Below are 22,721 nucleotides of genomic sequence, written 5' to 3' on the forward strand. Positions count from 1 at the left end.
TCTCTACTAAAAATACAAAATTAGCCTGGCGTGATGGCCCAAGCCTGTAATCCCAGCTACTCAGGAGGCTGAGGCAGGAGAATCACTTGAACCCAGGAGGCGGAGGTTGCAGTGAGCTGAGATCACACCACTGCACTCCAGGCTGGACAACAAGAGCGAAACTCCATCTCAAAAAAAAAGCCCCCACATCTTATCATTTTTTTTCTTTCCTTCAGGCTGTGGGCAGAGTCAGAAGAGGGTGGCAGACAGGGAGGGGAAGTGAGAAGATCCAATGGGCCAACCATTGCTAAGCTGGTGGGAGCTACTTCCTTCTCTGCTCAAGGCTCCTGGACATCCAGAGCGGGACCTGAGTAAGGGTCTTGGGGGGACGGGGCAGGGGGCAGGCTGAAGGGTGCCCAGCTGACACACTCTCCAAAGCGAGGTCTTCTGCCAGACCCCCAGGAAATGACTTATCAGTGATTCCTCAGGCTGTTTTCTCCTCAGTACCATTCCCTCTAAAAAATCACTTTTCATGAGCAAGGATGCACTCACTGGCACTCCTGCACCTCTCACCCTTCCCCAGAAGTCCACTCCTTCCTTCCTCACCCTGCAGGAGCTGGCCGGCCTCATCACCCCCCTATCTCCCCACCTCCATTCTCCAACCACAGGGGCCTTGTCTCCTGTGTCCTTTCTCCTCCCTGAGCCAAGCCTCCTCCCTCCTCTACCTCCTCCACCTAATACATATCCTTAAGTCTCACCTCCTCCAGGAAGCCCCCATACTAATCCTGGTCCCCTTGAATGCCTGGTCCACACCTCCAGAGTTCCTCAGGGCCTGTGATGAGGTTTGCACCTCTGTGTGTACTTGTGTGATGGTTAGAGGACTGCCTACCTCCCAGAGGACGCTGAATGCTCCAGGCGGTTCTGGCTGTTGTTTTATTTACTTGTTTCACAACTATTTACCTAGCAAGTCTTCCATCAGATAGCATTTGGAGAGATGGGGGTGTCACAGTGAACCACGACCTCTAGGCCAGTGGGAAAGTCAGTCACACAAACTGCACAGGGTCCCACTGTGAGTCCATGACCTGGGGCTTAGCCAGCACCCACCACCCTCACGCGTCACCCCACAACCCCCTAGAGGAGTCTGAACCTGCACGGAGCCCAGCCCCGTGCTTTTTGCGTCCTGGTATTTGTTCCTTCCTGGTGCCTGTCACTCAAGCACACTAGTGACTATCGCCAGAGGGAAAGAGAGTTAGAGGAAGCGAGACTGGAGAGGAGGACGGACTCTGCGCGGAAATTCTTTTGCGTTCCTATGGGCCAGGGCGTCCGGGTGCGCGCATTCCTCTCCGCCCCGGATTGGGCGAAGCCTCCCGGCTCACACTCGCTCGCCCGCGTGTTCCCTGATCCCGCTGGAGCTGACGCGCGTCCAGCGCGTGCCAGGCCGGGGCGGGGGTGCGGGCTGACTTTCTCCCTCACTAGGGACGCTCGGGCGCCCCAAAGAAAAGGGTGGCGCTGCGCTCCGGGGTGGAAGAGCCGACAGCGCCCGACCCCAACGGGCCGGCCCCCTCGCCCAGCGTCGCGACCGCCCTGCTTCCTGGCGAGCCGGATGGGCGGGAGTGGAGCGGCGGGTGGAGGGTGGAGACGTCCTGGCCCCCGCCCCGTGTGCGCCCCCAGCGGAGGCCAAGCCGCCCTGTCCGGGACTCCCCTGCGGTCCAGGCCGCGCCCCGGGCTCCGCGCCAGCCAATGAGCACCGCCCTGCCGGGCGTGCCCCCGCGCCCGGAGCATAAACCCTGGCGCGCTGGCTGCCCGGCACTCTTCTGGTCCCCACAGACTCAGAAAGAACCCACCATGGTGCTGTCTCCTGCCGACAAGACCAACGTCAAGGCCGCCTGGGGTAAGGTCGGCGGGCACGCTGGCGAGTATGGTGCGGAGGCCCTGGAGAGGTGAGGCTCCCTCCCCTGCTCCGACCCGGGCTCCTCGCCCGGCTTCAGCCACCGGCCACCCGCAACCGTCCTGGCCCCGGACCCAAACCCCACCCCTCACTCTGCTTCTCCCCGCAGGATGTTCCTGTCCTTCCCCACCACCAAGACCTACTTCCCCCACTTCGACCTGAGCCACGGCTCTGCCCAGGTTAAGGGCCACGGCAAGAAGGTGGCCGACGCGCTGACCCTCGCCGTGGGGCACGTGGACGACATGCCCCAAGCGCTGTCCGCGCTGAGCGACCTGCACGCGCACAAGCTTCGGGTGGACCCGGTCAACTTCAAGGTGAGCGGCGGGCCGGGAGCGATCTGGGTCGAGGGGCGAGATGGCGCCTTCCTCGCAGGGCAGAGCATCCCGCGGGTTGCGGGAGGTGCAGCGCAGGCGGCGGCTGCGGGCCCTCGGCCCCACTGACCCTCTTCTCTGCACAGCTCCTGAGCCACTGCCTGCTGGTGACTCTGGCCGCTCACCTCCCCGCCGAGTTCACCCCTGCGGTGCACGCCTCCCTGGACAAGTTCCTGGCTTCTGTGAGCACCGTGCTGACCTCCAAATACCGTTAAGCTGGAGCCTCGGTGGCCATGCTTCTTGCCCCTTGGGCCTCCCGCCAGGCCCTCCTCCCCTCCTTGCACCGGCCCTTCCTGGTCTTTGAATAAAGTCTGAGTGGGCGGCAGCCTGTGTGTGCCTGAGTTTCTTCCCTCAGCGAAGGTGCCAGGGATGGGCATGGACAGCAGCTGGGACACACATGGCTAGGACCTCTCTGCAGCTGGATAGGGTAGGAAAGGGCAGGGGCGGGAGGAGGGGAGAGAGGAAGGAAGTTGAGCCATCGCAAAGTCCAACTGGAAAACCGCTGGACCCTAGAGTGCTTTGAGGATGCATTTGCTCTTTCCTGAGTTTTATTCCCAGGCCTTTCAGATTCAATGCAGGTTTGTTGAAATAATGAATGTATCCATCTTTACATTTCTAGGCACTCTTGTGCCAAGAACTGGCTGCTTTCTGCCTGAGACCTCACTGGTTTCCCAGAGGTCCTCCCAGATATGGGTGGTGGGTAGGTTAGGAAAGTCCCACTCCAGCGCGGCTGCATTGATCCCCCATTGTCCCCACTAGTCTCCGGAAAACCTCCCAGATACGGGCACAGTTTAGACGAAATCAGGGGTGAGGGGCGCAACCGCAGGCCCCAGACAATTCAATAGGGGTTCCCCTTTCACCACCAGGCCATCCTAGGATGCTCACAAGGATCTAGACACTGATGCCCTGGGGCTGGCGAGGTCAGGAGGTCGTCTCTGGGCCCAGCTCAGGGCTCAGCTCAGCAGCCACTCAGCTTCCCTGAGGCTGGGGAGCCTGTCCCATCCTGACTGGAGAGGAGAGCCGGGCCACGGAGTCCTGGCTAGAAGGTCCCTCCTCCCTGCAGCGTATTTTCTCTTTGCTGAGCAGGCTCTCAGTGCCTGGGGTATCAGAGGGAGGGTTCCCAGACATCGCAGCCACAAAGCCCTGGCCCTCAACTGATAGCAATATCTTTTCTTCCCTAAGCCCATGAATTGCCCTTGGTAAATACCTATGGCAGGCCCTCTGCCTGCGTTTGTGATGTCCTTTCCACAGCCTGTGGGTACAGTATCAACTCTCAGGAAGATAGTGTCTTCATTATTTCATCAGGAAGAATGGAGGTCTGACCTAAAGGTAGAAATATGTCAAATGTACATCAGTGGGCTGGTTGGAGTGCAGCAGTGTTTACAATTAATTGATCAGAATCAGTTATAAATTTATTGTTTTCTTCTCCACTCCTGCTGCTTCAGTTGACTAAGCCTAAGAAAAAATTATAAAAATTGGCCGGGCATGGTGGCTCATGCCTGTAATTGTAGCACTTTGGGAGGCTGAGGCAGGTTGATCACCTGAAGTCAGGGGTTCAAGACTAGCCTAGCCAACATGGTGAAACCCTGTCTCTACTAAAAACACAAAAATTGGCCGGGTGCGATGACTCATGCCTGTAAACCCAGCACTTTGGTAGGCGGAGGTTGCAGTGAGTCAAGATTGCGCAATTGCACTCCAGCTTGGGCAACAAGAGCGAAACTCCGTCTCAAAATAAATAAATAAAATAAAATAAATTAGCCCAGCAGCTGGGCACGGTGGCTCACGGCTGTAATCCCAGCACTTTGGGAGGCCAAGGCAGGCAGATCACAAGGTCAGGAGTTTGAGACCAGCCTGGCCAATATGGTGAAACCCCATCTCTACCAAAAATACAAAAAATTAGCCGGGTGTGGTGGCACATGCCTGTAATCCCAGCTACTCGGGAGGCTGAGGCAGGAGAATCACTTGAACTCAGGAGGCAGAGGTTGCGGTGATGCGCGATCACACCATTGCACTCTAGACTGGGCAACAAGAGCGAAGCTCCATCTCAAAAAGAAAAAGTTATAAAAATTATACATCAGTAGATGAATGGGTAAATAAAACGTGGTGGTCTATACATACAAGGGAATATTATTTGGCCATAAAAAGAAATGAAGCACTGATAGGATGTAGCTGCACCTTGAAAATATTTGACAAGAAGCCAGACACCAAAGGTCACACATTGCATGACTCCATCTATATGCAATATCCACTACAGCCAAATCCATAGGAACCAAAAGCAGATTAGTGGCTGCCGGGGCCAGAGTTAGTGTTTTTTTTTTGTTTGTTTGTTTGTTTTTTTTTTTTTTTGAGACGGAATCTCACTCTGTTGCCCAGGCTGGAGTGCAGTGGCCAGATCTCAGCTCACTGCAAGCTCCGCCTCCCGGGTTCACGCCATTCTCCTGCCTCAGCCTCCTGAGTAGCTGGGACTACAGGCGCCCGCCGCCTCACCCGGCTAGTTTTTGGCATTTTTTAGTACAGACAGGGTTTCACCGTGTTAGCCAGGATGGTCTCGATCTCCTGATCCGCCCGTCTCGGCCTCCCAAAGTGCTGGGATTACAGGCTTGAGCCACCGCGCCCGGCCCAGAGTTACTGTTAATGAGTACAGAGCTGGCGTTTGGGATGATGAAAAAGCTCTGACCTAGATAGTGGTGATGGTTGCATAACATTGTAAATGTTCTTAGTATCACCAAATTTTACACCTGAAAAATGGCTAAAATGATAATTTATGTCGATTTTAGCACAATGTTTTTAAAACAAGAAAGCTATAAGGGGTACAGCACAGTGAGTGTTGCATACGCATTTACTATTATTCTTGAGTTATATCCCAGGCACTCAGTAAACGTTCATTGCCCTGAAGAAACACTGCTACGAGTCAGGCACCTGACAGTTGTTATCCGTTTAATTCTCACAATCTGAGAAGAAATTTTCACCCTCATTTTATATAATAAATGAGAAAATAGACTCGGGCAAGGGTCACAATAGACTCAAGAGGCAGAATGAACTCACTTCCAATGACGAATCCATGCCGAAATTCAGTGTTATAATAATACATAGGGCCGGGCGCGGTGGTTCACGCCTGTAATCCCAGAACTTTGGGAGGACGAGGCGGATCACCTGAGGTCAGGAGTTTGAGATCAGCCTGACCAACATGGTGAAACCGTGTCTCTACTAAAAATACAAAATTGGCTGGGTGTGGTGGCGGCGCCTGTAATCCCAGCTACTCGGAAGGCTGAGGCAGGAGAATCGCTTGAACCTGGGAGGCGAAGGTTGCCGTGAGCCGAAATCGCGCCACCGCACTCACCGCACCCGGCCAATTTTTGTGTTTTTAGTGGAGACTAAAAACTATACGGTGAACACCTAAGACGCGGGGGCCTTGGATCCAGGGCGATTCAGAGTTCCCCCAGTCGGAGCAGTCGGAGATGGAGGCCGCGCGGTCCCGGGATCCGGGACCAGGCCCTGCACCCCAGGGTGGCGAGGCTGCAGCGCGGCGCCCCCTGGTGGCCGCGGGAACCCCTGGCCGGTCCGCGCAGGCGCAGCGCGGGCGCAGGGCGCGGCGGGTTCCAGCGCGGGAATGGCGCTGTCCGCGGAGGACCGGGCGCTGGTGCGCGCCCTGTGGAAGAAACTGGGCAGCAACGTCGGTGTCTACGCTACTGAGGCCCTGGAGAGGTGCGGCGAGGCTGGGCGCCCCCGCCCTCCGAGGCCCTGCCTCCCCAAGCCCCCTGGACGCGCCTCACCGCCGTTCCTCTCGCAGGACCTTCCTGGCCTTCCCCGCCACGAAGACCTACTTCTCCCACCTAGACCTGAGCCCCGGCTCCGCCCAGGTTAGAGCACACGGCCAGAAGGTGGCGGACGCGCTGAGCCTCGCCGTGGAGCGCCTAGACGACCTACCCCGCGCGCTGTCCGCTCTGAGCCATCTGCACGCTTGCCAGCTGCGAGTGGACCCAGCTAACTTCCCGGTGAGCGGCTGCCGTGCTGGGCCCCTGTTCTCGGGAGGGCTCCGGCGGGGCGGGTGCGGGGGGCATGTGGGGCGGGTGCAGGCAAGTGAGCCTTGCGCGCTCGCCGCAGCTCCTGGGCCACTGCCTGCTGGTGACCCTCGCCCGGCACTACCCCGGAGACTTCAGCCCGGCGCTGCAGGCGTCGCTGGACAAGTTCCTGAGCCACGTGATCTCTGCGCTGGCTTCCGAGTACCGCTGAACTGTGGGTGGGTGGCCGTGTGACCCCCAGGCGATCTTCCCCGTGTATGAGTAAAGCCTCCCCAAGGTGAAGCCTTCTTGCCGTGCTCTCTCAAAGGCAGGACGCGAGAACAAGGCGCCGCCCCGCCCCAAGGAAAAGCGAGGGTCTGGGGCGCACCCCCAGTGCCCCGATCCAGGCGCGCCTCGTCCCACCCCCAGCAGGTTTGGGGCCTCGGCCACGGGGGCACCGACCTGTGTGCGGCCTGACCCTCCCAAGTGCAGTGGCAGGTAGGGGCTGCGAGGACGGCCGACTCTGCCCATCCCCAGGGCGGCTGGCTTCGTCCTCCCCACTCCAGGTCAAGCACGCGGCCCAGGCCCACTGCGAGAACTCCGCACCTGCAGCGTGAAGGCGCGCGGGCGGCGTCAGGTCCCCGGGCCGACTCCGAACAGGTTAGGGAACAGCGCCCCCTCCCGGCGCGAGTCGGTACCTGCGCAACGCCTAGCCCGCTAAAGGCTCCACAGCCGTGGTCTGGAATTGGGCACCTGGGGTGCCGGGGGCGTTGTGGTGGGGGAGGTGGGACCAGCCCCAGCACCTAGCCACGTAGCAGGCAAGGTGGACCAGGAGCCGACCCAGACCCCTGCCTTCACCCGACACCACTACGGAGAGGGAAGCTAGGCCTTCTTTTTTATATTTGTCCACATAAAACCAGTCATGGTCATTGTAGAACTTCCGAAAACAACGCTTGCTGCACCTTCCTGTGTATCCCAGGTCCAGGAATGGGTGCAGCACATCCTTCAGCTCCCACTTGACACGTGGCAAACTGTTATGTGTAAACAAGAACAGGACACGGCTGTCACATCCAAGAGCACATGTGTAACACAGACATACACATACACACACACACACACACACACACACGGGACAGAGACAGGCCCCACCCAGACCCCTAACATTTAATGCGTAGCTGTTCCAGTCTTTTTTTTTTTTTGAGACGGAGTCTGGCTCTGTCGCCCAGGCTGGAGTGCAGTGGCCTGATCTCGGCTCACTGCAAGCTCCACCTCCCGGGTTCACACCATTCTCCTGCCTCAGCCTCCCGAGTAGCTGGGACTACAGGCGCCCGCCACCTCGCCCAGCTAATTTTTTGTATTTTTAGTAGAGACGGGGTTTCACCATGTTGTCCAGGATAGTCTCAGTCTCCTGACCTCATGATCCGCCCGTCTCAGCCTCACAAAGTGCTGGGATTACAGGCGTGAGCCACCGTGCCCGGCTGTTCCAGTCTTTCTAGGCACATGTAGAGATGCTTTTCCTCAGAAATAGTATTCTCAAGGTGACACTGAGAAGTGGACAGGCCAGGCGCAGTGGCTCATGCCTGTAATCCCAGCACTCCGGAGGCCAAGGTAAGCAGATCACCTGAGGCCACAAGTTCGAGACCAGCCTGGGTAACATGGTGAAACCCCGTGTTTACTAAAAATACAAAAATTAGCTGGGTGTGGTGGTGTGCACCTGTAATCCCAGCTTCAGGAGGCTGAGGCAGGAGAATGGCTTGAACCCAGAAGGCGGAGGGTGCAGTGAGCAGAGATCACACCACTGCACTCCAGCCTGAGAGACAAAGCGAGACTCTATCTCAAAAAAAAAAAAGGGGAGGGGAGGAGCTGAAGAAAATATACATGTGGCAGATAAAGGTTATCTCTACTACATTTGATCTCCGGGCCAGGCATGGTGGCTCATGCCTGTAATCCCAGCACTTTGGGAGGCAGAGGTAGGTGGATCACCTGAGGTCAGGAGTTTTGAGACCAGCCTGGGCAACATGGTGAAACCCCTTCTCTACTAAAAATACAAAAATTAGCTGGGCGTGGTGGTGGGCACCTGTAATCCCAGCTATTCAGGAGGCTGAGGCAGGAGAATCACTTAAACCAGGGAGGCAGATTACAGTGAGCTGAAATCAAGCCACTGCACACCAGCCTGGGCGACAGAGCAAGACTCCGTCTCAGGAAAAAAAACAACAACAACAACAAAAACCAGATAGATCTCCAAATTATCTTTCTTCTGGCCCTATACTCCCTATCCCTTTCTAGTCCATCAACCTAACAGAAAAGCCAGAAGACAGGCAACTCAGATGGACCAAAGGCCAACGGACATCTGCAGTGATGTTCAAAGACATGCACCTAGCTGGGCACACGGTAGCCCACACCTGTACTCCCAGCACTTGGAGAGGCTCAGGTGGGAAGACTGCTTCAGCCCAGGAGTTTGAGACCAGCCTGGGCAATATAGGGAGACCCTGTCTCTACAAAACTTTAAAAATTAGCCAGGCATGGTGGCATGTGCCTGTAGTCCCAGCTATTCAGGACACTGCGGTGGGAGTATCACTTGGTAAGGCTGCAGTGAGCTATGATCGTGCCCCTGCACTCCAGCCTGGGTGACACAGTGAGACCCCGTCTCAAAAAAACAAAAACAAAAAACAAAAAACCGGGTCACGTCTGTAATCTCAGCACTTTGGGAGGGTGAGGTGGGTGGATCGCAATGTCAGGAGGTCAAGACCATCCTAGACAACAGGGTGAAAGCCTGTCTCTACTAAAAATACAAAGCTTCGTTGGGCGTGGCAACATGTGCCATAATCCCAGCTACTTGGGAAGCTGAGGCAGAAGAATCACTTGAACTGGGAGGTATAGGTTGCAGTGAACTGAGACCCCGCCACTGCACTCCAGCCTGGTGACAGAACTAGACTCCGTCTCAAAAAAAATAAAAAATAAAAAATATGATGCACAACCAATATATTCATTAACAGGAGACAGATTAAATTACGGTAGAGTCACAAGGGAATGCTGTGGACCCATCACAGAGAATTAGGTCAGTCTGAGCACAGACAAGGAGACAAGGAGAAATGCCAGGACCTTCATATAACAGATCATGCCACAGTCAATATGTAAAGCATAAATCAATTTTTATATTAACATAACCACAATAAAACTTGAAAATAGATACCAAATATTGGCAGCAGTCTTCCATGTGTGTGGGACTACAGGGATAGAGAAGGCAATTGTCACCACTTGATATAATCCCAGAAAAGGAAAGCAGTTGGGGGTGATTTTTCATTTGTGTCTGTCTAGTTTTGAAAATTTTGGCCGGGCGCGGTGGCTCAAGCCTGTAATCCCAGCACTTTGGGAGGCCGAGACAGGCGGATCACGAGGTCAGGAGATCGAGACCATCCTGGCTAACACGGTGAAGCCCCGTCTCTACTAAAAATACAAAAAATTAGCCGGGCGAGGTGGCGGGCGCCTGTAGTCCCAACTACTCGGGAGGCTGAGGCAGGAGAATGGCGTGAACCCGGGAGGCGGAGCATGCAGTGAGCTGAGATCCGGCCATTGCACTCCAGCCTGGGCGGCAGAGCGAGACGCCGTCTCAAAAAAAAAAAAAAAGAAAACTTTGCAGAAAACCTTGCTGTGAATATTTATAGCTAAAATTGTATACACATACATCACTTCCTGGAGGGATGTTTACAGATGTGGAATTTCTGGGGTAAGTGTGCCCACGGTTATGGCTTTTGGGTAATATTGCCAAAATTGCCTTCATTTGTTTCACCAGTGGGGGGCCAGTGCCTGCACCCTTGACTGCTCTTCATGGTTGGGAGCTGACATTTGATTGGTGATGTCTTTTTAAAACTTAATAGGCTGGGGCCAGATGCGGTGGCTCACACCTGTAATCCCAACACTTTGGGAGGCCAAGGCGGGTGGATCACGAGGTCAGAAGATCAAGACCATCCCAGCTAACACGGTGAAACCCCATCTCTACTAAAAATACAAAAAAATTAGCCGGTGGGGGGGTGGTGGGCACCTGTAGTCCCAGCTACTCGGGAGGCTGAGGCAGGAGAATGGCGGGAACCCGGGAGGCGGAGCTTGCAGTGAGCCAAGGTTGCACCACTGCATTCCAGCCTGGGCAACAGAGCAAGACTCCATCTCCACAAAAAAAAAAAAAAAAAAAAAAAATGCCGGGAACGATGGCTCACGCCTGTAATCCCACCACTTTGGGAGGCTAGGGCGGGCTGATCACAAAGTCAGGAGATCGAGACCATTCTGTCCAACATGTTGAAACCCCGTCTCTACTAAAAATATAAAAACTGGGCATGGTCATGCATGCCTGTAATGCCAGCTACTTGGGAGGATGAGGCAGGAGAATCACTTGAACCAGAGTCAGAGGTTGGAGTCAGCTGAGATCTCACCACTGCACTCCAGCCTTGTGACAGAGCGAGACTCCGTCTTAAAAAAAAAAAAAAAAAAAAAAAAAGAAAACCTGTCCCCTAGCCCACCCATGAGTCCCCCTCTGCTGGGAACCACGAGGTTGGATCTACGTTCTAGTTTCTCTGTCGTTGGGGTAGCTCGAGTCAGTCTGACCTCAATCATCCTGTGTGCTCCCAGAGCACAGGACCCGCAGCTGCTGCACCCTTGCACACAGGAGCAAGCACTTGGAGCCCAGGAGGCTCAGGGGCCCTGGGGAAGCATCAGGCTCTCAGACTCCTGTAACTAGGTGTGGACACCCTCTTGGGCCTGGGATTACATCGGGAGCATCACTGAAGTTGGAAAAGCCAGAGTCCATCCTCCCTGGAGATGTGGAGGTTGGAGGGAGCTGGCCTTGGCTCAAGGGCTCAGCCCACTGGGTACAGAACCCACCCAGAGGGGCAGATCTAGGGGAGCAGCTGTGGGCCCTCCACACTGTTGGGGAGACTCACCGGTCCACTCAAGTCCAGGGTAATTTGCACTCTGCCTTTTTTTCTTTTTTTTGAGACGGAGTCTTGCTCTGTCACCCAGGCTGGGGTGCAGTTGTGCAATCCTGGCTCACTGCAACTTCCAGCTCCCGGGTTCAAGTGGATCTCCTGCCTCAGCCTCCTGAGTAGCAGGGATTACAGGTGCCTGCCACTACGTCTGGCTCATTTTTATAGTTTTAGTAGAGATGGGGTTTCACCATGTTGGCCAGGACAGTCTCAATCTCTTAACCTTGTGATCCGCCTGGCTCGGCCTCCGAAAGTGCTGGGATTGCAGACATGAGCTACCACGCCCGGCCGCACTCTGCCTTTTCAAAGTCACCCCTGCACAGGTGGTGGTGAAGGCTGTACAACGATGCAGATACACTTCAGGCCATTGAACTGTACACTGAAAAAGTGTTACAACAGCACGTTTTATTCGCACTTTACTCCATCCTGGCCGGGCATGGTGGCTCACGCCTATAATCCCAGCACTTTGGGAGGCCGAGGCGGGCGGATCTTGAGGTCAGGAGATTGAGACCATCCTGGTGAACACAGTGAAACCCCATCTCTACTAAAACAAACAAAGAAACAAACAAATTAGCCGGGCGTGATGGCGGGCACCTGTAGTCCCAGCTACTCGGGAGGCTGAGGCAGAAGAAAAACGTGAACCCAGGAGGCAGAGCTTGCAGTGAGCCAAATCTGTGCCACTGCACTCCAGCCTGGGCGACAGGGTGAGACTCTGTCTCAAAAAACAATAAATGAATAAAAAATAAAAATAAATAAAAGTTCCATCCTGGCCAACATGGCTCTGGCTCCAGGCTGCCACCCCATCCACCAAAGGATGCTACCCCAGATAGGGGTCCTCGGCCTGCTCCAGCACCTGCCTGTCCCATGATGGCTGTATACTGGGGTAGGAAACGGCCTCAGCTCTCGTCCACATTCTCCTCTTCTCCCCCCAGGACTACCCTTAACCTACTCAGGGATTCAGTCAAGGCCCATGTGCTCCCCAAGCCCAAGGGGACCCTGTTCAGGAGGCAAAGGTGGCACCAGGCCAGCCCCTGTCCAGCTAGTTTAGCGTTGACAGCACCTACCAAACAGAGCCATTTACCTTAAAAAAAAATATCACTGCCAGCTGCGGTGACTTACACCCGTAATCCTAGTGCTTTGAGAGGCTGAGGTGGGAAGACTGCTTGAGCCCAGGAGTTCCCAAGAATATTCTGAGCAACGTAGTCAGACCTGTCTCTACAAAAAAATAAAAAATTAGCCAAGTGTGGTAGTGCACGCCTATATCCCAGCTACTTGGAGGCTGGGGCAGGAGGAACACCTGAGTGCAGAAGTTCAAGGCTGCAGTGAGCCATGACTGCACCACTGCACTCCAGCATGGGTGACAAAGCAAGATCGTCTCAAAAACAAAATAAATAATTTTGGCCAGGCACAGAGGCTTACAGCTATGATCCCAGCATTTTAGGAGGCCGAGGCGGGTGGATCACGAGGTCAGGAGTCTAAGACCAGCCTGGTCAAGATGGTGAAACCGTCTCTACTAAAAATACAAAAATTAGCCAGGCATAGTGGCGGGCCCCTGTATTCCCAGCTAGTCAGGAGGCTGAGGCAGTGGTTGCAGTGAGCCAAGATGGCACCATCCACACTCCAGTCTGGGAGACAGCGAGACTCTGTCTCAAAAAAAAAAAAAAAAATTTTTTTTTTTTTTTTTTTAAGTCACCAAATGTTCTGGAGAGGCCCCCTTCTCTTCTGTTCTCCTCCAGCCTGGGCTACAGGCCAAGGTGGTGCCCTGTGGGTGGAGCCAAGGGCCTGTTCCACCTGACACGACAGACTTCTTCATATGGGAGGGATACACTTCCAGACCCATATACCTCCCAGTAGCCACCTTCAGCGAGATTTACTGGTACTGCTGTGGAAAGGAAGGACTCACTGTATTGGATGAAAAAAGTAAAAACGTGGGTCTCCTACAGCGGACTCTGACAGCAGAACCTGGTGTGGGTTATTTGGGAGTAGACAGAAGGGAGGGAGAAAGAGCTGTCGTGGGTGGTATCAGCAAAACTGCACTGGGGGCACGAAGCTCAGTTTGGTCAGCACCACCTGGCAGGTGTACTAAGACCCACCCGACTGTCCCTGCATGGTAGAGAGGAAGGAGCACCTCTCCCTGCACGGTTGGTGCCCCGGACGGCTGCACCAGCATGAGGCTACCAGGGACAGCCGAGGACACTGATGCTGCATCCCAGGAGGACCTGTCCCCTTCAGCTGTCATCAGCAGATACAGGGGACAGGACGTGAGTACTGAAGGCCAGGGGCACAGCACCTTTTCTGTAAACCCCAAGCCCTGACCAAAAACAAAAGAAAAAGGCAAAAACCAACTATTTGTCTACACATACAAATGTATGCCTAGATGGAAAAAGATCCAAACGATTCACAGTAGTAATGGCTCTGAGGGTGAGGCTGTCTGCTTAAGCCGCAGGGAAACCCAGGGTGCAAACCAACACTCATCACGCGGGCAGCCACAGCCATGACCACAACATGGGCTTGGGAACAGGGAACCCAGACCCAGCCACTCCCTCCCGGAAGACAGGAGGAAAGTTCACGTGTTGAATAAGGACCCGAGTCCCACGTGCAGGAAAAGGTGCGAGTGAGGAACACCAACACGGGCGATGACTCCAAAGCACAGCATCAATCCCAAGTGACTCCTGCGCAGGGTGGCCCCTTCCACCCTCCTTTCCTTGGAGACGGCTGGCTGGGCAAGACCTGTGTCACGGGCTGGCAGAGCAGCCCACCTACCCATTTGTCCTCCTGGAGGGGACAGCCTGTGGCAGGAGAGCCCAGAGCAGGGACACCAGCTACATCTTGATACTGGTGGCGAAAAGACCCAGCCCACAGCACCTGTGTGTGCCCACTGAGCCAACCAGCTCAAGGGTGGCATCTGTACCTCTGCAGAAACAGAGTAGATGAGGATGACTATGTGTTAACAATGGAACCTCAGGAATTCCCTCCAAAAAATCTCCCACAAAGTGAAAAAGGGAAGGAGCTCCCATCATCTACACATTAGTTAGCAGTTACCCTTTTCAGAAGGGCTTCATTTTGGGTTTCTGTGATGTTTTGAGACACAGGCTTGCTGTCGCCCAGGCTGGATGCAATCTCAGCTCACTGCAACCTCCAGCTCCCGGGTTCAAGTGATTCTCCTGTCTCAGCCTCCCAAGTAGCTGTGATTACAGGTGTCCGCCACCATATCCGGCTAATTTTTGTAGTTTGGATAGAGACAGGGTTTCACCATGTTGGCCAGGCTGGTCTCGAACTTGTAAACCTCAAGTGATCTGCCTCCCAAAGTGCTGGGATTACAAGCGTGAGCCACTGCACCCGGCCCTTCATTTTGGTATCTGACTGATGTAAAGCAGGTACATTAGAAAGAACTGAGAGGTGAGTAACATAATCAGCTCACATGGGACATGAGACAAACCACCTTTTTTTTTTTCTTTTTTTTTTGAGACAGGGTTTTCCTCTGTCACCCAGGCTACAGTGCAGTGGCGGAATCAAGGTTTGCCTCAGCCTCCTGGGCTCAACAGATCCTCCTGCCTCAGCCTTCTGAGAGTAGCTGGGACTACAGGCATGTGTCACTATGCCCAGCCCCATAGGTCTCTGTTTAGTGCTAGTACCTTCAAAAGGGGAAGTGCGATGTAACTCACCTGAGTCCCAAGTTAAGGCTGTGGTAGCAGCTGACCAGACAAGACAGCTTTTCCTAAATAAATGAAGGCAGAACGGGAGCCCCTCCCTCCTCCCCACTGGAGATGGGCAGCTCAGACACTCAGAAGGTTGTGTGGGGCTGAGCAAACAGCATGCACACCTGGGTCCCGTCAGTCAGGTGCAGGGAACAGGAAGTGCCCTGCCATCTACTGGATGCCAGAAGACAAGACACGGCCCACGAGTAAGTCATGGTTTCTGGGAGGCGATGGTGGCACTGGCACAGGTCACAGTGAAGAGCCTCTAAGCAGAAGACAGCAGAGACCCCACTGCAGCCTCAGGAGGCAGTCGTCAGATTTATTTATTCCTACTCAACACGACCCCAGAACACAGGAGCAACTCTGTACAATTCTAGAAACTCACAGCTAGCTCCAAAACAATAGAAATTTTAAACTACAAAAGATGAGTTGTATTCAGCAAATATAAAGGGTAATTTTAGACTGTGTGAACGTTTATCAGACTATTTACAGCACCCGGGAGACGGGTTCAGATCTCGCCGGCCTCCTTCTCTTCTGACCTCCGTGAAGCCATCTTCCCGTTGGAGCTCTCAAGCCTCCAGTCCGGGGGCCCTCGCTCGCTCCGCCCGCTCTCCCAGGACTCCTCTCTGGATGCCCGCTCTCTGGAGAACCTGGGAAATGGGAACCAGAGGCTCAGTGGAGGCTGCTGCCCCACTTCTGCTGGCCGCTCAGGTACGACAATGGACCTGCAGACCAGGCCAGGGAAGGCCATGCATCCCCTATACCTGGACACCCCCTAGAGGCCAGCCAGACTTGCCCACCACATATGGAGTGTTAAATAGCCATTAAAAAGTGACCTTTGCAAAGATTTTTAATAAGGAGAGCCTTCACTGTAACATAAACAGTGCAAAGGAGACTACAACACTATACGCACAGAAAATGACACTACGTAAAAACACAATGGAAAAAAAAGATCAAAAACAAAAACAGAGGTAAGCAGGGCCTGGTGAGGACATAAGTCTCAGGCACTCTGTACGGACATGACAGTGCACAGGCCCAGGGCGCAGGCTGGTGCATGTACAGTCCCTGCAGCATCACCTGGAGCCGCGTGAGCTCCTCCACAGCCCTCTAGCTTCTTCCCAGACCTGAGTCCCATTCACGACCCCCCAGCCCTACTCCTGTGTGTGAGCCCAGCCCCATCCCCACCAGACATGGCCCTCAGCAGACCCTGGGAACACAGAGAAGGGCTCACTCCTGGTTGCAGCTACCGAAGGAGTCAGAGTAGTTACTTGTATTTCGCACTCCGGTCCCGGGAAGCCCGACGATGTCCCCGGCTGTGGCTCCGGGAACGGCTGCGGTGGCGCCGATGTCTATCTCGGGACCGGGACCGGGACAACTTTCGTCGCTCTCGGGAGGTAGATCTTGACCGCCTCCGACGCCGATCCCGGGAGCGTGACCTGAAAAATCAGAAAGTTCCGAGGCTGAGACTCTATAGGTGCCAACACTACCAGGGCCCCACCCCTCAGCAGATTCTGCTGGCTGCTTTACTGACATTTTCCCCTTTACTCCCACAAATTTGGGTTTAAAATATTTCCATCAGTTCATCTCCAATGGTTAGGACCTTTCCAATGAGGCCTCCTGAAAACATCTGGCCTGGATACTCCTGTCACCCTGCAGGCCCCGACCTTCCCTCTCATTAACAGTGGGAATCCTCCACGGCACCAAGCAACCCCTCGCCCTGTGCCCTTCACAAGCCAGCCCCACCTGCCACATAACATTTGTAAAGGCATAAACATTAAATGTTAAGAAAAATGCTTATGGAAAGAGATATTTGACTGACATCATTTTAATGGACCTGGAAACCTACCTCCTGCGATCTCTGGTTCTTGATCCCGACCTAAAAGGGGGAAAAAAAGATGAACAAGGCCAGGCGTGGTGGCTCACACCTGTCATCCCAGCACTTCGGGGAGGCCGAGGTGGGCGATCACCTGAGGTCACGAGTTGGAGACCAGCCTGGCCAACGTGGTAAAACCCCGTCTCTACTGAAAATACAAAAACTGGCCAAGCGTGGTGGCGGGTGCCTGTAATCCCAGCTACTCAGGCAGCTGAGACAGGAGAATCACTTGAACCCAGGAGGCAGAGGCTGCAGTGAGCTGAGATCGCACCACTGCACTCCAGCCTGGGCAACAAGAATAAAACTTTGTCTCAAAATACAAGTGAATGACTTCCCGAAAGCACCCGTTCCTCACCCTCTCAGGGTCAGGGGAGGGGGAGGGCTCCACATATCAGAAGGGAGGCAATGCCCCCAAAGGCCTACTGTGTTCGAGCTGTCTGCATGTTCCCAGTTGGAATGGGAAGTGCCACTGCTCCCATCCCCACAGCCACTCTGTGGCAGTCGCTCTGTGGCACACTCAGTGTCACCTGAGCCTCACAGAGGGGGCCACATCCGAGCACCAGACGCAGCCTTTTAACATTACAAGGGCCGTGAAAAGTCTGCACCGACTGTGCTGCACCCAAGTCCTACAAATGATTCTCCAGTCTTTACAATAGACTCCAGCACAGAACGTGCAGCCAGCAAGTGGGGCACACTGAAACACCGAAAAGTGAAAGCAAAGCCGTAAGTTCCAGACACAGGCTTCCTGCCAGGTGAGAGTCATCAGCTCATTCTGCCACACAACCAGCGTCTGAAAAACGCAAACTATAAGCCATTAAGGTGCCCATAAGCCATTAAGGTCAAGCGGCCCCATGTACACCCACAACACGCACGGCCTAAACATGACAGTGCATGTAAAAATGTCCACCTCCATGTAAAAAATGGATTGTGTGTTTTGCTTAATATTTTTTTCTATGCTGTTTAAGTTTCTGTGCAATCAGAATCTCCCACTGGATGATTAAAACAACAAACAGCCAGGCGCAGTGGTTCACGCCTGTAATCCCAGCACTTTGAGAGGCTGAGATGGGCGGATCATGAGGTCAAGAGATCGAGACGAGCTTGGTCAACATGGTGAAACCCCGTCTCTACTAAAAATACGAAATTTAGCTGGGTGTGATGGCACAGGCCTGCAGTCCCAGCTACTCGGGAGGCGAAGACAGGAGAATCGCTTGAACCCAGCGGGTGGAGGTTGCAGGGAGCCGAGATCGCACCACTGCACTCCAGCCTGGCAACAGAGCAAGACCCTGTCTCAAAAACAAACAAAAACAACACCACCACACACAATAAACATTCGCCCTGAGTTATGCACTGAGGAATTCTTTCAGGAAAAGTGGTTTGGGAACCTTCCTGGACAACGAGCTGTGTCCAAGAAGACCCATGGTTACTTCTGGCTCCTGTCTTTTCTCTGAACTCCCATCAGACTCGACAGCCCCACCTCGAGACGGCCTCCAACCTGAGTGTGGCCAGAGGCATCTTCTACTTCCCACCTCCTCCCACTGCCACACACCACAGCCAGCCTGCCAACCTCACCAAGCAGCACTGCAGGCCCGAAACCAGGAGACCAGCTTCATTTCCTCCTCTGTGCACTTCACACACTACCAGCAAATCCCATCAGTTCTATCCCAGAACTTCCCCGGACTCTTCCCGCCCCTTACCTGGCTTCAACTGCCACCTCCTCCATCTGGATTCTCCTACCCAGCTCCCCAAGGTCCTGCTGCTTCCACTCCAGCCCAGCACGCTTGCCAAAGGGGAGTAGGCACCATCCCCCTCTGTAAACAGGTGTCCAACAGCCCCATAGCACTCAGTAAATCAACAGCAATGCCCACACACAGCCTCCAACAGCTTGGATCCCTTACCTGACTGCCATGCACACACAGTCCTGGGCTGGGCCGCATTTTGCTGGACTGAATATGTTGTTTACTTCTTTCTTTTTTTTTTTGGGACGGAGTCTCACTCTGCCGCCCAGGCTGGAGTGCAGTGGTGCAATCTCAGCTCACTGCAAGCTCTGCCTCCCGGGTTCACGCCATTCTCCTGCCTCAGCCTCCCAAGTAGCTGGGACTACAGGCGCCCACCACCGCGCCCGGCTAATTTTTTGAAGTTTTTAGTCGAGACAGGGTTTCACCGTGGTAGCCAGGATGGTCTCGATCTCCTGACCTCGTGATCCACCCGCTTTGGCCTCCCAAAGTGCTGGGATTACAGGTATGAACCACTACACCTGGCCGCTTTTTTTTTTTCTTGAGATGGAGTCTCATTCTGTTGGCCAAGCTGGAGTGCAATGGCACGATCTTGGCTCACTGCAACCTCTGCCTCCCGGGTTCAAGTGATTCTCCCACCTCAGCCTCCAAGCAGCTAGGATTACAAGCACCTGCCAGCACACCCAGCTAATTTCTGTATTTTTTTTTTTTTTTTGAGATGGAGTCTTGCTCTGTCGCCCGGGCAGGAGTGCAGTGGCCGGATCTCAGCTCACTACAAGCTCCGCCTCCCAGGTTTACGCCATTCTCCTGCCTCAGCCTCCCGAGTAGCTGGGACTACAGGCGCCCGCCACCTCGCCCGGCTAGTTTTTTGTATTTTTTCAGTAGAGACGGGGTTTCACCGGGTTTGCCAGGATGGTGTCAATCGCCTGACCTCATGATCCACTCGTCTCGGCCTCCCAAAGTGCTGGGATTACAGGCTTGAGCCACCGCGCCCGGCCATTTCTGTATTTTTAGTACAGATGAGGTTTCACCATGTTGGCCAGGCTGGTTTCAAACCCCTGAACTCAAGTGATCTGCCCGCCTCAGCCTCCCAAAGTGATGGGATTACAGGCGTGAGCCACCAGGCCTGGCCTTACTACTTTACTTAATAACAGCCCTGACTATTCCAAGCAACAGTGGAATGGACAGACAAGGGAATGCTGGAGGCCAGTGCAGCTCATTCACTGCCAGCCCTCAGGCTCACCTCCTGCTCAGACGCTCCTCCCGCTCCCTCTCCTCTCTCCTCCTCAAGCGATCCTGATTTCTCTTCTCCTGCTTTTCAGCGACAGTTTTCTAAATAAATGAAACAAAAAATGAGGGAAGAGCAAGTTACACAAACCAGAATGTGAATGCTACTTAACAAAGCACCTTGGCCGGGCGCAGTGGCTCAAGCCTGTAATCCCAGCACTTTGGGAGGCCGAGACGGGCGGATCACGAGGTCAGGAGATCGAGACCATCCTGGCTAACACAGTGAAACCCCGTCTCTACTAAAAATACAAAAAATTAGCCGGGCGTGGTGGCGGCGCCTGTAGTCCCAGCTACGCGGGAGGCTGAGGCAGGAGAATGGCGGGAACTCGGGAGGCGGAGCTTGCAGTGAGCTGAGATCCGGCCACTGCACTCCAGCCTGGGCGACAGAGCCAGACTCCGCCTCAAAAAAAAAACAAAAAAAACAAAACAAAACAAAAAAAAAAAAACAAAGCACCTTTACATAAGCTCAGTATCGGTAATTTAAAAATTGAAGAGACACTTTAAGGAAATGGGAACACATTTTTTTTTTGAAACGGTGTCTCACTGTCAGCAGGCTGGATGGAGTGTATTGGTGCAATCTCGGCTCACTCCAACTTCCACCTCCCAAGTTCAACCGATTCTTCTGCCTTGGCCTCGCACAGGCGCACGCCACCACGCCCACCTAATTTTTGTATTTTTAGTAGAGATGGGGTTTCACCATGTAGGCCAGGATGGTCTTGATCTCTTGACCTTGTGATCCGCCCGCCTCAGCCTCTCAAAGTGCTGGGATTACAGGCATGAGCCACCGGGCCTGGCCAACACATTCATTTTTAAAACTTCTTAATGAAGAAGGTAACACATGAAAAAACGCTGTATCATTACATTTTTTTTTTTTTTTCCTGAGACGGAGTCTCACTCTGCTGCCCAGGCTGGAGTGCAGTGGTGCGATCTTCGCTCACTGCAGCCTCTGCCTCCCGGGTTCAAGATATTCTTCTGCCTCAGCCTCCTGAGTAGCTGGGATTATAGGCGTGCGCCAGCACAGCTGGCTAATTTTTGTATGTTTAGTACAGACGAAGTTTCACCATGTTGGGCTGGCTGTTCTCGAACTCCCGACTTCGTGATCTGCCTGCCTCGGCCTCCCACTGTTGCAATTACAGGCGTGAGGCACTGCAACTGGCCTCGTTTACATTTTATTTACTTTTTTTTTTTTTTGAGACGGAGTCTCACTCTGTTGCCCAGGCTGGAGTACAGTGGTGCGATCTCGGCTCACTGCAACCTCCGCCTCCCAGAGGTTGGAGGTTGCCATCTTCCTGCTTCAGCCTCCTCCAGAGGAGCTGGGACTACAGGTGCCCGCCACCACACCTGGCTAATTTTTTGTATTTTTAGTAGAGACGGGGTTTCACCGTGTTAGCCAGGATGGTCTCGATCTCCTGACCTCATGATCCGCCCGCCTCGGCCTCCCAAAGTGCTGGGATTACAGGCATGAACCACCGCGGCCAGCCACTTTTTTTTTTTTTTGAAACAGCATCTTGCTCTGTTCAACCAGGACGGATGGAGTGCAGTGGCACAATCACAGCTCACTAGAACCTCAACTTCCTAGGCTCAAGCAATCCTCTTTACCTCCACCTCCTGAGTAGCTGGGACTTATAGGAGTGTGCCAGTGTGGCGGACTAATCCTTAAAAATTTTATATAGAGACGGGGTCTTGCTATGTTGCGCAGGCTGGACTTGAACTCCTCAGCTCAAGCAATCTTCCTGCCTTGGCCTCCCAAAGTGCTGGGGTTACAGGCCTGAGCCACCCAGCCTATCATTAGATTTTATCAATTTGGTAACAAACTGTCTATTCTAAGTGGTGCTATACTTCTAACTCACAGGGAATTGATCACATTGTTTCAAACCAACCCAGATAGCTAGGAGACTCTACAAACTTTACAGTAAAAAAGAACAGACATATTTGACCAAACACATCTTGCTACTGGGAGCAGAATCCCTGCAGCCACAAAGCAGCCCAACCTCAGGGTGTTGGGTGCTATGCTGGCTTTAGACCAAACTGAGTTGGAGGACAGCAGGCCAGGGGAGGTGGACCACAAATCCTTTGCAACTGGCTTTCAACACAGGATGACGTGAATCATTAGGCTTGATTAAGAAAGCAATGTAAGGGGTAGGAGGCTATGAGAAACCTCACCAATGAAAACACCATCAACGCAAGCTGAGTGGAAAAGCACCGGGCACCATTCTGTGTACCCCCTACTCCCAATATCAACTCTAAGGCATTTAATGCCCCTCATCTGTGCCAAGTGAGGCCCCCAGTGGAAGCAAGTCAGAGCCAGTAAGACAAAGAATCACTAGCCTTCTCCGTCTAGAGAGCCACGATGGCATAAGGATAATCTTCCATACCCAGTGTGGATGACAGCACACTTCCCACAAGGGCATGACAAGGATGGAAAGCTGGCTGACTAGCATCTGCAGCTCTAAAGCTCCACCCATGCTCATCCTGTGTCTGCAGAAGGGCACACATGGATGGACACCTTTAAGGTTATGTTTAAGGATGGCATTAAAGCCAGGTATGGTGGCTCACGCCATTTCAGTACTCTGGGAGGCTGAACTGGGAGGATCATGTGAAGCCAGGAGTTTGAGACCAGCCCAGGAAACATAATAAGACCTCCTGTCTAAAAAAAAAGAAAAATTAGCCAGATGTGGTGGTGCATGCCTATAGTCTCAGCTACTCAGGAGACTCAGGATGGAGGATCACTTGAGTCCAGGAGTTCCAGCTTACAGTGACAATAAGCTATCAGCTACCATCACATCACTACACTCCACCCTGGGTGCCAGAGGGAGACCCTGTCCCTGAAAACAAAATAAAAACAATCCTCTGTT

General features: G+C 53.7%; 3 protein-coding genes and 2 long non-coding RNA genes across 16 annotated transcripts in view; 3 read left to right on the plus strand and 2 right to left on the minus strand.

Moving 5' to 3' along the window:
- Window positions 1-1,801: 1,801 nt before the first annotated feature.
- On the plus strand, window positions 1,802-2,612 carry HBA1 (hemoglobin subunit alpha 1). Its single transcript, NM_001266776.2, is given in 3 exon segments — window positions 1,802-1,919; window positions 2,037-2,241; window positions 2,385-2,612. Coding segments are annotated over 3 exon segments (429 nt in total). The 5' UTR covers window positions 1,802-1,824; the 3' UTR covers window positions 2,514-2,612.
- Window positions 2,613-5,843: 3,231 nt separating this feature from the next.
- On the plus strand, window positions 5,844-6,602 carry HBQ1 (hemoglobin subunit theta 1). Its single transcript, XM_002802338.4, has 3 exons — window positions 5,844-6,003; window positions 6,089-6,293; window positions 6,403-6,602. The coding sequence occupies exons 1-3, from the start codon at window positions 5,909-5,911 to the stop codon at window positions 6,529-6,531; spliced, it is 429 nt and encodes a 142-aa protein (XP_002802384.1). The 5' UTR covers window positions 5,844-5,908; the 3' UTR covers window positions 6,532-6,602.
- Window positions 6,603-9,432: 2,830 nt separating this feature from the next.
- Window positions 9,433-14,447, plus strand: LOC144337792 (uncharacterized). Its single transcript, XR_013411299.1, has 2 exons — window positions 9,433-9,675; window positions 13,259-14,447. It is a non-coding gene; the product is annotated as an uncharacterized LOC144337792 (long non-coding RNA).
- On the minus strand, window positions 11,662-15,238 carry LOC144337777 (uncharacterized). The gene is made up of 3 exons (XR_013411282.1): window positions 15,099-15,238; window positions 12,357-12,490; window positions 11,662-11,819 (listed from the first exon to the last, which is right to left on the minus strand). It is a non-coding gene; the product is annotated as an uncharacterized LOC144337777 (long non-coding RNA).
- Window positions 15,239-15,265: 27 nt separating this feature from the next.
- Window positions 15,266-22,721, minus strand: part of LUC7L (LUC7 like) — a 44,944-nt gene continuing 37,488 nt past the window's right edge. For 5 of the 12 annotated variants that reach the window (XM_015125187.3, XM_077984964.1, XM_015125192.3 and 2 more), the window contains 4 exons: window positions 19,823-19,911; window positions 16,820-16,849; window positions 16,242-16,409; window positions 15,266-15,623 (listed from right to left, as the gene is read on the minus strand). In XM_015125187.3, coding sequence (XP_014980673.1) covers window positions 15,482-15,623; window positions 16,242-16,409; window positions 16,820-16,849; window positions 19,823-19,911 — 429 coding nt within the window. In that variant the 3' untranslated portion in view covers window positions 15,266-15,481. Of the gene's footprint in view, window positions 15,624-16,204; window positions 16,410-16,819; window positions 16,850-19,822; window positions 19,912-22,721 lie in introns of all 12 variants that reach the window. The other 7 variants (XM_077984965.1, XM_077984966.1, XM_077984963.1 and 4 more) reach the window with 3 other exon arrangements.

This window comes from Macaca mulatta, chromosome 20 (assembly GCF_049350105.2).
Source record: "Macaca mulatta isolate MMU2019108-1 chromosome 20, T2T-MMU8v2.0, whole genome shotgun sequence".
In the NCBI taxonomy this organism is placed as follows: Eukaryota; Metazoa; Chordata; class Mammalia; order Primates; family Cercopithecidae; genus Macaca; species Macaca mulatta.